Source organism: Herpailurus yagouaroundi, unplaced genomic scaffold, assembly GCF_014898765.1.
Source record: "Herpailurus yagouaroundi ecotype Mexico unplaced genomic scaffold, PumYag 216, whole genome shotgun sequence".
In the NCBI taxonomy this organism is placed as follows: Eukaryota; Metazoa; Chordata; class Mammalia; order Carnivora; family Felidae; genus Herpailurus; species Herpailurus yagouaroundi.
Window position 1 is genome coordinate 10031796 of NW_024412447.1, and position 12596 is coordinate 10044391.

Here is a 12596-nt window from a genome sequence, read left to right on the forward strand (position 1 = left end):
TGCCCTGGGGTGCGGGGGAGAGGGGGACTGTAGCAGCAGGCTAAGCAAGTGGGGATCTAGGTCTCATTTGTGGCTACTGGGAAAGCGGAAGGAGGGGTAGATTTGAGCCCTCAGCACGGAAGGGGCGGGGCATCAGGCTTTAAGCAGGAGTAGAAACGTTCAGACTGGGGTGGCGGGGCCAGAGGATCTGGAGGTTGAAGGCCGAGGTGGGAGGCGGGATCCTCTGCCTCTGAACCCCTTCTTCCAGTTAGTGCTGGGCACATTTACCCCCAAGTTCTAAGGCTGTGACCTCATGACAGTAAGAAACCTAGGGCAGAGACACGGTACAGATACAAATGTTTATTCTACATAAAAATTTCACAAAAGGGGCAGCTGGTTGTACCAAGACCTTTGGTGAAGGGGTGGAGGAAGGGAAGTTGCTGTTAAAGAAGGCAGTACGGACAGTGGTCACAGTCACTGGGCAGGAGCAGAGCTGAGGGAAGGCGGGGCACGGATGCGGCCCCATCCCCTACTGCATGCACTCGCATGCACACTCCCTGCCTGTCAACGAGGAAGAGGGGGGCTTGGGTGGGGGCACGTTTCTGACTTGAGAAGCCCCGAGATGGGGAGGAGGGAGGTACTCCTCCCTGGCTGGCTGCTGAATACTGCATCCTAGACAGCAGACACCCACGTGGCACATCACTGGGGAACAGCAAGGGCAGGACGCGATTGCAGGCCTGAAGGGACACCTGACTTCCCAGAGCACGAGAGAGCAGGAACCACTGTCCCAAACATGCAACACAATGGCTTGAGGACCTGGCTGAGGCCTGCCGGGGAGAGTGGCTGGCCCAGGGTGCAGGCTTCGGCTTATGGCAGAGAACTGACGGGCCCGATCTGCCTCCCTGGCCAGAAGGGTGGCTGGAAACCAGGCATCGGACAGTCTCTTGTGGAGTGTTACCTGGGGTCAGGCACAGCCCAAAGGGGTCGCTCCTGGGGTTGCAGGATTGCGGGAAGGGAGGATGAGGCAGCCAAGACCCTCTGGACTCTGCCCCTAGGCAGGGGAGGGAGCCTGGTCTCGACACAGCCAGAAGCCACCTGGCCACAGCACCCTGAGCCTCCCTGGCAGTGATCAGCTGTTAGAGGCTCAGAGCTGGGCTGTCTCTCAGGGCCACTCCTCCCCTAACCTGAAAAGCAGCACCATGTGGCCAGCTGGTCCCCACCCCTCAGGGGGCTCGGCTTAGGGGGACAGCTGGAGAGGACAGAGGTCAGGGCAGATGGGCCAGTCAGGAGGAGGCAAGGTTGGGGTCCAGAGCGAGCCTCGGTCCCAGGAGAGGGCAGACCCCAGGCTGGAGTGGAATTCGTGAAGGCAGGGGAAGGGGGAGGGGGGAATATGGCTACCCTGGGTGGCACTACCTGGGAAGGGTGAGGCGGCCTGGGCCAGGGCCTGAGTCTGTGCCTTGCTGACCTGCCCCACCCCACTGGCTGTTTCCCAGCCCGGCTCCTCGCTGGCTCCCCATACAGACACACACACGGTCACAGAGATCATGCACACGACGGCTCGGGGTGGGGACGGAGGGCCCTGCGGCAGAGAAAGGAGCAGTACGGGGCGGGGAGGAAGGGGCTCCGAGCCAGAAGGCAGCAGCAGCCAAGGGGCCTCCTGAGGGCAGACCATCCCGAGCGGGGTGGCGGGTGGGGTGGTTTCTATCCGAAGATGCCTCCGAAGGTGGAGGCGATGACGATGCCCAGGACCACGCAGCAGATGATGATCATGATCTTCTTCTGCACCGGAGAGGCACAAAGGAGCAGCCTCAGACGGGGGAGGGAGGCCAAGGGCTTGGGTCAGAGCTCTGAGGGGGGTGGCGATGAGGGCTGGGGAAGGTGCAGCCCAGAGGCGGTGACACCAAGAGCTGAAGGCCTCAGGATGGGGGCTCTGCTCAGCTCCGAGGTGGGGGCAAGCGGTCAAGGCAGAGTGGGCAAGGATCTATGGTGGTCCCGGGGCCCTCATGGGAGGGGGCGGGGAGGCTACTGACCCGGCGTGCTTTGCTCTGGTACTTGACGGCCTTCTTGGTGTCAGACACCGCTCTCTCCACGTAGTCCACCGAATGTTCCACGTTGTACTCAATCCTGTCAATCATCTCCCCCTGCAGGGCCAGGGCACTCACGCTCCAGCAGGGCCCCCCTCAGGGCAGGACTTTGGGGCGGCACCCTGAAGTCAGAGAAAGGAAAGTGGGGGTGTGAGGATGGGGTACAGCCTCTCACCTGTGCCCCTCAGGCCAGGCACCCCGGGGCAGCACCCTCCTCTCCCTGCAGAGCAGTCATCCTGGGGGAGGGAACTGGCCATGCGGTCTCAGCCAAGGGCATGGGGGCCATGCAGAGGGTGCCGAGCTGGGGCCTGGAGCGCGGCAGAGGGAGGCCGGGACGGGAGCAGGCGGTCTGGACGGTGTCCCACTCCGTCCTCCGCAGGCACAGTGGTTCTATCCAGCTCTGTCTTCAGTCCTCAACATTCAAGACTCCTTGCCCCCTCCTATAGCCCTTCTGGGCCCCGTAATCCGGTCCCACGCAGCCCCCTGGAGACCACAGCGCTGCCTGAGACCCCCAGCAGCAGCTTTGTGACACACGACTGCTCTCTCCGAGTCTGCTGCTCCCACTGGCGTCCATACAGCTACGGTCTCTCAGCCACCGGTGGCAGCAGCCTCCTCGTGGCCTCCCTGCTTCCTAACTCTGCCCACACCACGCCCACACTGAAGACCCTCCATCTAGAAGAGAATCCAGGCGTCCAGCACCACCTTCTGCCTCCTCCCTGCCGCCCCTGAGCTCCAACTGCACGGCCTCCTCCTCCGAGAGCCCGGCTCTTGCCAGTCTCAGGACAGTTCTGCTGCTGGTCCCTCTGCCTGGGCCAGCTCTTCACTGTGACCCCGGGAAGTCTTCAGAGCTCAAAGTGGCCACCTCAGGGACTCTATTACCGTTACCCCACGCGTGGCCCTCAGACTGGCAGCATCGGCATCGCCCTTGAAACTGTTAGAAATGCAAATTCCGGGGCACCTGGGTGGCTCAGTTGTTAGAGCGGCCGACCCTTGATTTCGGCTCGGGTCACGATCTCCCAGTGAGATCGAGCCCCATGTCGGGCTCTGTGCCGACAGCATGGAGCCTGCTCGAGATTCTCTCTTTCCCTCTCAAAATTAACTTGAAAAAAAAAGCAAACTTACAGGCTCCCACCTTGACCTACCAATCTCTGGGAACAGGAACCAGGAAACTTACAAGCCCTCCAAGTGATTCTCGGGCACTTTCAAGTTGGAGAATCACCGCTCATTCACACTGCCTCCTAACATCTGAGCACCTGGCACAACTGGAGAACATTCCATCTGTCATATACTTATGCTGCCCTTTCACCCAACAGACATTAGCTCCGGGAAGCAGGCCCTCAGCTGTCCTGGTCACTGCTATACTTCCAGTTCCTTGAAAAGTGGGCGTCCGCTGTGCCCATGTGACAAACAGCTGATGAATATGATGGGACAAGGCTGGGTAGAGGGCCATGCAGGGCCTGGGGTCCTGGAGGGCCAAGCAGAGCCATGCAGCGCTGGGTCCCGGTAGCAGAGCCATGCAGAGGACAGGGTCCTTTAGGTGGGCACGGCCCTGGAGGCAGTTTCAACAGCAGGCGGTTAGTTACCTGGAGACTCGGTCCCTCCCGGGCAGGGCAGCGTGTCAGGCAGAAAGGGTCGGGGTTAGTGCAGCCCTGGGTGCTGCTGTGGGCTGGGGGGCGGAGGGCAGTGGGGCCCTTGGTACTCACCTGGCTCTCCACAAGCATGGCCATGTCCATGAACATGTCGTGCAGCTCACGGATGCTGTTCTCCAGCTTGATGATCTCACTGTGCCGCGTCTCAATCTCGCTCAGAGCCTGCTTTGAGATGCTGGAGTCCATGATGATCTAGGGGGTGGGAGCAGTGGGCTGGGACCCAGGGGCCTGCTGAAGGGGGCAGGGATGGGGACCGGGGCCAGGACAGCAGGCCAAGGGCAAAGGCAGCTGGGATGGGCAGTGGCTCCCTCCTCAGCCACAGCATTCTCCCACTTCCTGCTTGGTTCTTACTAGCTGTTACCTGACTTCTCTGAGATGGATTTCTCCTCCTTAATACGGGGCTAATAACACTCCCTGCCTGTGCCTGCCACACGGTAACTAAGTGGTAGTTCTTGTCACCAGTCTTGTACAGCCCAAGTTGACTGTCCCAAGGACCCAGGCCTTGAACTGCTTTTCTCTCTTCCCCTCTCCTTCTGTTCTGCCTCCCAGAGAGGGTAACTGCCTCTCCCTTCTCTCCTCCTGGAACCCACGTCCCCAAGCCGCCTTCCACCCCGTGGGCCACCTCCTTCAGAAAGCCCCCCTGCTCAAGCTTCACCTGAATGGAGAGACGGCCAAGGGCACCGTGTTCCCCAGGAAAGGAAAAAGGCCCAGAGGATAGTGGAAGGCACCCCTAGCTGGCAAATGGACAGGAGAAGCACGGAAGTGGACCTAACTGGGAGGACCCGGGAGACGTGGGTCTTAATTCTACCTCCGCCACTAACATTTATGTGGCCTCAGCCTGGTCCCTTTTTCTCTCTGGGACTCCGCCTTCTCTGAGGCTCAAAAGGTGGCTGTGTCCAAATACTGCCCTGTCCCAGCACACCTGGGGGCCCGGTGGGAGGGGTGTGGTGCCCACTCACCCCGGAGGCAAAGATGGCCGGGTTTCCGCTCTCCAGCATGTCCTCCAGCTCCTCACTGGTCGTGGTCCGGCCAGCTGCGAGGAGGGGTCACACGGAGTCCTGCACACCACGCAGATGGGCGGCGGCCCTGGCCCCGGCACCGGCCCCGCCCCCAAGCCCCGGCCCCGCCCCGCCAGCTCACTGATCTCCAGCTGCCTCTGGATGCGGCCCTTGCAGCGCTCGCGGTAGTCGGACTGCGTGGCGTTGTACTCGGACATGACCTCCACGAACTTGCGGGACAGCGTGGAGTGCTGGGGATCCGAGGTGGGGGTGCAGGTGTCAGGCCCGGCCCCACCCAACACCAGAGCCTCAAGCGCCCGCCTGCCCACCCTGAGGCCTGCCTGCCGCACCTGTGTCTTTCGGATCCTCAGGTCTGCGGATGAGCGGTTGAGGCCTTCCTCCTGCTCGATGCTCTGCTCAATGCCTGGGGGAACGAATGGCTGCTGAGCCATAGCCTGTCTCCCTCGCCACTGCCCATCCCCCTGACCCACATGCCCAGGATCTGGCTCAGGACCTCCTCCCCTAGAGAGGATCTCCTGTGGTCTGTAAGTGGGGTCACATGGGAAGCAGAGGAGGAGGGAGCGCGGGACTGATGGGGTTGGGGGGTAAAAAGGGCCCATTCGCATGATGCACACTTCGGTGTGTGCATACATGCAGCCCATTTGTGAGGCCTCAAGTGCACGCCACGCTATGGGTGTGAATGCCCACTATGCGCTAGGCCTGGTGGCTCAGGCCCACCCTGCCTCCTGTGCACCCAACAAGGGGCCATGCCCAGAGTGGGGAGGGCCTGGTGGCCACAACCTGCAGAGCACACGGCCCCCAGTCCTGTCCATTTGTGGGGTGGGTACATCTGTGGCGCTGGCCACTCCCTGAACCCTCTTTAGCTGCAGTGGGGCACAATGCTCAGAGGGGAGCACTCCCTCAGTGAAGCCTCAGGCCCCTGCGTCCCCAGGCCCAGCCCAGAGCCTGGCACAAACAAGCCTTGCCAGGCAGCAATTGAGGGAATGGGCGCATGATGGCACCCTCATAAAGGAAAGCAAGACCCAATGTACCCTTCAGAGTTAGCGAACCCCCACGGCTACACACAGGAAGCGGGTCCAGAGGGCCCCTCCACCTCCCAGGCAAGGCCCGGAGCCCAGACTCACTCTTTAACTTGGAGCGAACTTTGTTTGCTGTCTTCTTGATGTCAGACATGAGCTCCTCCAGTTCCTCCTTCGTTTCTGGGGAGGCAGAAGGGGTACAGGGTAGACACCTGGGGTTCCCCTGCTGCCTGCCGTTCAGGCGCAGCCTCTGGCCCAGGGGGCCCGGGGGGGGGGGGGCGCTCTGGGCAGAGCCTGGGTCCTGGGTCTTCCCCCTTCCCCCGGCTAAGGCTCTGCCTGCCCCTCCGATCCTGGGCGGGGGCCACACCAGCTATCGCCTAGCTCCCTCTGTGCTGCCTTCCGAGGAGCCTCCCTTCCTCCTTTGCTGGCTCTCCCACCCCCTGCAGATAACAGATGGGTCTAAATTTAAGGCAGAAATAATTGTGGAGCAGCTGGCAATGCTGGAGTTGGCGCTGGGGGACATTTACTTGATGCCTGCCTGAGTCGAAGGTGGGGGGAGCGGGCTCACCTAGCGCTACCTGGTAGCTCTGGCGCAGGGGGGAAGCATCCAGCCAAGGGGGTGACAGAGCCAGGGGCCAGAGAGGCCGAAGCAAGCAGCTTGGGTGGGGTAGACCTTGTTCTGCTAGAGTCCCCCCTTCCCAGGTGCTGAGCCGGGCGGGTAGACGGGGGCGTGAGGCACCTGGCCTGGATGGGAGCTGGCGGAGAAGCGCCTCAAAGAGGTGGGCCTCGGCCCACAGTTGGCCGTGAAGCAGCAGGTGGCTGGGCCTAAGAGGGGGAAGTTGGGGGAAGGCCGTGACCTAGTGTTTCTCGGGCCCTTGTTCCAACTGGAACCATCTCTCTAAAGCTGGTAGAGGCCATAGGGGTACTCAGCTTGCTCAACCCCCAGCGAAGGGCTGGCTGGCCAAGGGAGGCCAGGGGGCTGCTCTCCCGTGGGGTGATGCAGCAACGGCTCCGGACAGCGCCCCAGCCTCAGGGCGACCCCCGGGCTCTACTTCCTGGAGAAACCAGGACTGAGCTCCTGGCCGAGCCTTCTTATCCACCGTCTGTTTTCCTCTGGGGCTGGGGCCTCTCCTGTAAGGGGTTGGGAGGGGCTTATAGCGAGCGGTTGATGGGGGGGTGCCTACCAAGTGGATCATGAGGTGGGGGGCTTCGAGGAGCGGAGGAGGGCGCCTCGATCGTTCAAACAAAGGAAACTTAGTTACCAGCTGCTCTGACGTCTCAGCCGCTTTTGCTCAGACCCAAAATAGCCCGGCCCGGATGGCCGCGCCCAGGGGAGACCGAGCAAGCCTCGGCCTGGGCAAGCCCCCCGCTCACTGCCATCTTTCCCAGTCACTCCTTGTTAACGGCGCCCTTTGCCCTAGAAGGAGTCCCCTCCCCATGAGGAATGGCCCGTGAGCCCACATCAGTGACCGCTGGCTGGTCCTGACTGCTCAGCTCACGGTGGCAATTCCTAGCGGGTTGCTACCGACTGTAGGACTCGGGGAGACCTTGTGTGGAAGGTGGCACAGGGGAGCCAAGAGAAACGGACTGGCATCTCCGTTGCCCCACACTCTCCCCGTCTTCTAGCGGGTGACAGGCCAATGCCCCAGCTCTTTCAAGTACTCTGTTCTCACAGGCAGCCCCCTCTCTCATCAGGAGGGGCCCACACGGGGGCACACACGGACTCAGACACACATGCGCACTAAAACCCACCATGTCACAGCTGCCTTCCCGGACAAACTGCTGGGGAGAGGGCCAATGCATGACGGCCACACCGAATGTGTGCCCTGCCCCGGGTGACCCCTCTCTCCTTCCCACCCATTCCCAGCACAGTCTCCTGGCTCCCAGCGGACTCATTTTGCTTCCCAAGGGCCTGGCACTGGTCTCACGTTCAAGCACTCTTTGGGGCTGTGGAGAGATGTCTTCTGGGCGCTTGAGGACACCAGTGGAACCAGGGCTGAGGGCCTATGGATGGAGACGCACTGCCGTCGAGGACACAGAAACCCAGCCCTGAGCACTTCGCCTGGCCCACCCAGGGATGGGAGCCTCCCCTTTGCATTCTTGGGGCCCCGTGGGCTGGTGCCTCCCAAAAGGGCTGGAGAGGTGAGGGAGGAGATGAGCAGACAGAAGCTGTGTGCATATATGCACAGTCAACTGTCCAGGTCGCGGGCTGGGACCCCAGCCCTGTCGCGGACTCCCTGGGGCCGAGGGGAAGGAATCTGGGGCCCGCATGCCGCCAGCCCCACACAGGGCAGTGCAGCGATCAGCACCTCCCCAGCAACTGTGACGGCAGGGTCAGGAGGACCTGTCTGGGGACAGAGCGGAATGCAGACACACAGAGGCTCCTTGTGCAGAGGGAGAAAGGTGACTTCCTGGAATCCTGATAATGCCCAGCCCCGGGGTACCAGTGGCTGCCAGCTCTTTCCGGAAGCTCCTCCCGCTCGGCCGGCTTGCCCTCCCACGGCGCTGAGCCTCGGCACTGCCATCTGCTCCCCCGGGAGGCTCGGGAAGGGGAGGGGCTGGGCGGGGAGGCTTCCTTTGGAGCTGGGCAGCACCCACCTACCCAGCTTACCTGGAGAGGGTGGGGCTGGCGCCCGATGCCACCCAGGCCCCAGGATGGCCGCCCCACTCCGCACAAGTCCGCGTGGGACCCGGGCGCTGAACCCCGCCCCACACCTGGGCCAACTGTGTTTCCCGAAGCTTTCCACAGGGGCCCTCCCCGTCCCGGCCACGCCAAGGTACCCCTCTGCCGACCAACGGTGAAGGTGCTGGGGTTCCAGGAGCCCCTCCTGGGCAGCAGCGCCTTCCTGGAGGCCCCAAACCCGCCCCTCAGTCCTCCACACTCACTCTCGTCAGGGTTGGGGGAGGCCAGGATGGCACTGTGCTTCCGCTTCACCTCCTCCACGTTCTCCGAGATCTTGTCAATGAAGCCACGGATCTCCTCCACCTGCGCACCAGGGCCAGGAAGGCAGGGGGAGATCCAGGGAGGGGGCTCGTGGGCCCGGGGCTGGCCCAGACTGGGGCTGGCAGTCAGGTTCAGGGAGAGGCTGGACCAGGCTTCGGGAGGCGGGGCAGGGGGGGAGGGGGGCAGTGGGGGCAGGGACTCCAACTATCCTTCTAGAACGGGATGGGGAGGAGTGGGCGAGTCCAGTCCTAAACTCTGCTCCCCTCTGAGCTTCAGTCTATTCTCCCTCAGAATGGCTCTGTTATTTGGTGTAAGGGCCCTGGGCCTGACTCAGAGGACGGATGTGGGCCCCTCCCGCCCCGAGCTCTGCCTTGGAGGTCTGCCCAAGGAGGTGGGGTGTGCTGGCTCCCACCTGTTCAAAGAACTCATCCATGAAGCCATCTCGGTCCACGGTGACAGTGACATCGTCATCATCATCGCTGTCCTTGGCCTGCACAGGGGTGTGGACACATGAGCGGACCTGTGGTGGGCCCACTGGGGCCCGCTGGACCTGGGGCCACAAACTGCCCCGCATCTATACTCAGCAGCTCAGCTCCAGGGCCCTGACCACTGCCCTCCGTCATCTTGGCAGGGACGAGGTCCGGCTGTGCCCTCGGCTCCCGGCCACAGTGAGGACCTGGAGGACCCCGGGGGACCCAGCATAAGGAGAGAGGCCTGGCCTGTCGAGTTGGTGACCGGACCGGGTCTCCACCTCTAGACCAGGGATTCCTTCCTTTACCCAGCTGCCTGCCCCTTCCCCACAGGACTGGGGTCCTCCCAGTATGCCCCTCACCCTAGGGCACAGCTGGGAAGGCTGGGTCCCCTGGCCAGTGGCCCCAACTCACAGACCTGGCCTGAGACAGGCTGCCTGGAAGCCATTCTTCTCTCCTTTCTGGGCCTGAAGGTTTTAATTAAGATGGGGCCCAAAGTTCCCAAGTTCCCTTTCTTAGGGGCACCCGGGAAGGGGAGGCCCATGTGCCAACAACACCTGCCTCTAAAAAGGTAGGATGACTCAGAAAGAGGCCATCCCACAGCCCCTCAGGCAGGCCTGAGAGACACTGCCTGCATGGGGCTCTGTGAACGCTGTTCTCTCCTTGTCATTCTTTTTTTCCTTTTAATTAAAAAAAAAATTTTTTTTAATGTTTATTTATTTTTGAGAGAGAGGGAGAGTGCCAGCAGAGGAGGGACAGAGGGAAAGGGAGATAGAGGGTCCAAAGTGGGCTCCACACTGATAGCAGAGAGACTGGCACGGAGCTCGAACCCATGAACTGTGAGACCGTGACCTGAGCTGAAGTTAGATGCTTAACCGACTGAGCCACCCAGGCGCCCCTCTTCTTGTCATTCTTTTTTTTTTTTTTTTTTCAAAAAATTTTTTTTTTCAACGTTTTTTATTTTATTTTTGGGGGCAGAGAGAGACAGAGCATGAACGGGGGAGGGGCAGAGAGAGAGGGAGACACAGAATCGGAAACAGGCTCCAGGCTCCGAGCCATCAGCCCAGAGCCCGACGCGGGGCTCGAACTCACGGACCGCGAGATCGTGACCTGGCTGAAGTCGGACGCTTAACCGACTGCGCCACCCAGGCGCCCCTCTTCTTGTCATTCTTGACATCAGACCTCGATCCTCTTTCCCTCCAGGCTCAGAGGTGGGCCTGGCAAGACCAGTCATGTCACTTGGCTCAGGGGCTGCCCTAGGCCCCAGCTACAGGTGCAGCCGCACCCCACCACCCTGAGAGCAGCTGTATAAAAGCCCCCCACCCTGGGGGGCGGGGTAATTACACCTCTGACTTCCCAGTGCACTGGCCGTGCTCATTACTGTCCGCCTTAGGCACCTGCAGTCGCCAGGGGCAGCCCACTCTGTTGGCAAGGGCAAGTCCGCCTCCACAGCCAAAGCCAGGATACCCAGGGCAGGACCGGCCTCGCCCTGGACTGGGGATCTCAGGCTTGGTCACATCTCATATCTTAGCACCCCACAGGGCAGGCATGAGCCGGCTCAGCACTGGCGTTCACCTCAATCTCTCTTACATCAGGGTCAGAGCCAAGGATAGGGGCAGGTGGAGGTCGACGGTCGGTAAAGCTGAGGGACCCAGAGGGCTGGGCCCAGCTAGCCTGCTGGGGAGGGACCCAGGTTCTGCACCCAGCAGGGGCTGACTGAGGGACCTACCCTCTGGGTCTGTCTGCTCCTGTTTGCAGTGGGGACAGCGATGCCTGGCCGCAGGGACAGAGGGCAGAGAAAGGGTGGCAAAGCACAGCATGTTCTGTAAAGGGCTGTGCCCCTGGGGCTCTCGGGGTCCTACTGCCCCACCGGAGTGGGACCAACCAGGAGACGGGGTTGGTTGGGAGCTTCCTGGAGGCGGCTCTGACAGGCCCCTCTCATCAAGAGATCACACCTCCTCCCCCAGCAGCTAAAATAAATCCTCGCTCCCACAAGTGTCTGTGGCTGCTACCCGGTGGGCCCCCCCCCCCCCAACCGAGCCCACCTATCGACAAAGAAAATCTAGGAGCCATTTCTACACTTTTGGGCCTTGCCAGGCCCGGGAGCTAAGCTGGAAGAGCACTCCCTAGGGAAACTGAGGCAGAGTGCAGTCTGGAGGAGCCCAGGTCCCCCTTCAGGGCAGGCTGCCAGCTTGGGAGGTGGCCCTAGGAGTGCCTGCCATTCAGCACCCTGCCCTGTCTTTTTGGTGTCTAGAGAGGGACAAGGGTGGACAGGAAAGGACTGAGGAGAATTTTCCAGCTCCCCTCCCAGAAAGAGTAATGACTGGCGGGGGCCAAAGACAAGGGCATCAGAGTTTCCAAGGATGAGAGTCGCTGCCAGAGACCCCTGGGATCTGGGCTGATGGCTCTCCCCGGGCCTCAGCTTGCCCTCATCTGTAAAATGAGGATGTATCTTCTCCATGCATCCAGGAGCTTTGACCTGCTCCCTCCACAGCCTCCCCAGAAGACTGAAGCAGCCTGGCCTCAGGTAGTTTCTCCAGCACAGGGTTGGCAGGAAAGATGCCCGCGCTCTCCTCCAGGCCCTGTGTCAATGAGGGCAGAGCTGAGGAAGGGGATACCTGGGGCCAGGGCCTGGTGGGGGCCCCCAGGTTGGGGTCTGTCCTGAAGGTGGCGTGCAGATTAGCCCCAAAGCTGCTTGGAGGCTTTAGGGCCTGACTTCACAGCCTTGGTCACACCAGCGGTGGCTCCGAGCAAAACCCTGAGGGGATTCTCCATGGGGACCCCTTCCTTACCAAGTCTCAGCACTTCTTCCTCTCGGGACTTTTCGCCCACCACCCTTCATCACCTCACTGCTGCGGCCTAAAACTGGACCCAGCACGCCCCACATATAACCATTTCCCTGCTTCGATGACCCACCCAACTGTCTTCCCTTTCCCCATGCAATTCCCTCTGCCTGGAATGCCGATTCCATGAAGCTGGCATTCATTCCCCTCATCCTTGGATGCTGCCTCCTTCCAGAAGCCTTCCCCAGCTCCCCAGAGTCACTATCTTGTTCCTCTGCTTCCCCCTGCACTATTCCCTTCTCTACTGGAACCACAACCACAGACTCTCAGGCCCTGAGGGACCTGAAAAATCACCTTGGCCTCAGCTTCCAGACTCAGCTTGCACACCTCCTGTGATGGTGAGCTTACTACCTTTCCTGGGCAGCTCTGCCCATCTTGGGCTGCCCCAATTGTCCCTTTCCTGTACAGTTTGGCCCTAGGCCATAAAGAACCTGTTGGTAAAAAAAAAAAAAAAAAAAATGGGGCGCCTGGGTGGCGCAGTCGGTTAAGCGTCCGACTTCAGCCAGGTCACGATCTCGCGGTCCGTGAGTTCGAGCCCCGCGTCAGGCTCTGAGCCACCAGCCCAGAGCCCGACGCGGGGCTCGAACTC

General features: G+C 61.3%; 1 protein-coding gene across 3 annotated transcripts; it reads right to left on the minus strand.

The window, feature by feature from the left end:
* Positions 1-319: 319 nt before the first annotated feature.
* On the minus strand, positions 320-9283 carry STX1A (syntaxin 1A). Of its 3 annotated transcripts, XM_040456136.1 has the most exons (9): positions 9107-9283; positions 8637-8736; positions 5856-5930; positions 5061-5134; positions 4853-4961; positions 4672-4745; positions 3767-3904; positions 2010-2120; positions 320-1758 (listed from the first exon to the last, which is right to left on the minus strand). In XM_040456136.1, the coding sequence occupies exons 1-9, from the start codon at positions 9266-9268 to the stop codon at positions 1681-1683; spliced, it is 921 nt and encodes a 306-aa protein (XP_040312070.1). In that variant the 5' UTR covers positions 9269-9283; the 3' UTR covers positions 320-1680. The 3 variants fall into 3 exon arrangements, with proteins under 3 accessions (XP_040312070.1, XP_040312071.1, XP_040312069.1); XM_040456137.1 differs by lacking the exon at positions 320-1758 and having other exon boundaries at positions 2013-2185; XM_040456135.1 differs by lacking the exons at positions 320-1758; positions 2010-2120 and adding an exon at positions 3193-3612.
* Positions 9284-12596: the final 3313 nt, after the last annotated feature.

Coding starts and splice junctions, on each gene's coding strand:
- STX1A (XM_040456135.1), bottom strand. CDS start 9,268: ATGCGGGGCAGTTTGTGGCCCCAGGTCCAGCGGGCCCCAGTGGGCCCA. Junction 3,905..4,671: donor CGGCCATCTTTGCCTCCGGG/GTGAGTGGGCAC, acceptor CCCACCCCCTAG/ATCATCATGGACTCCAGCAT. Junction 3,613..3,766: donor CCATGCTTGTGGAGAGCCAG/GTGAGTACCAAG, acceptor AACTGCCTCCAG/GGCCGTGCCCACCTAAAGGA.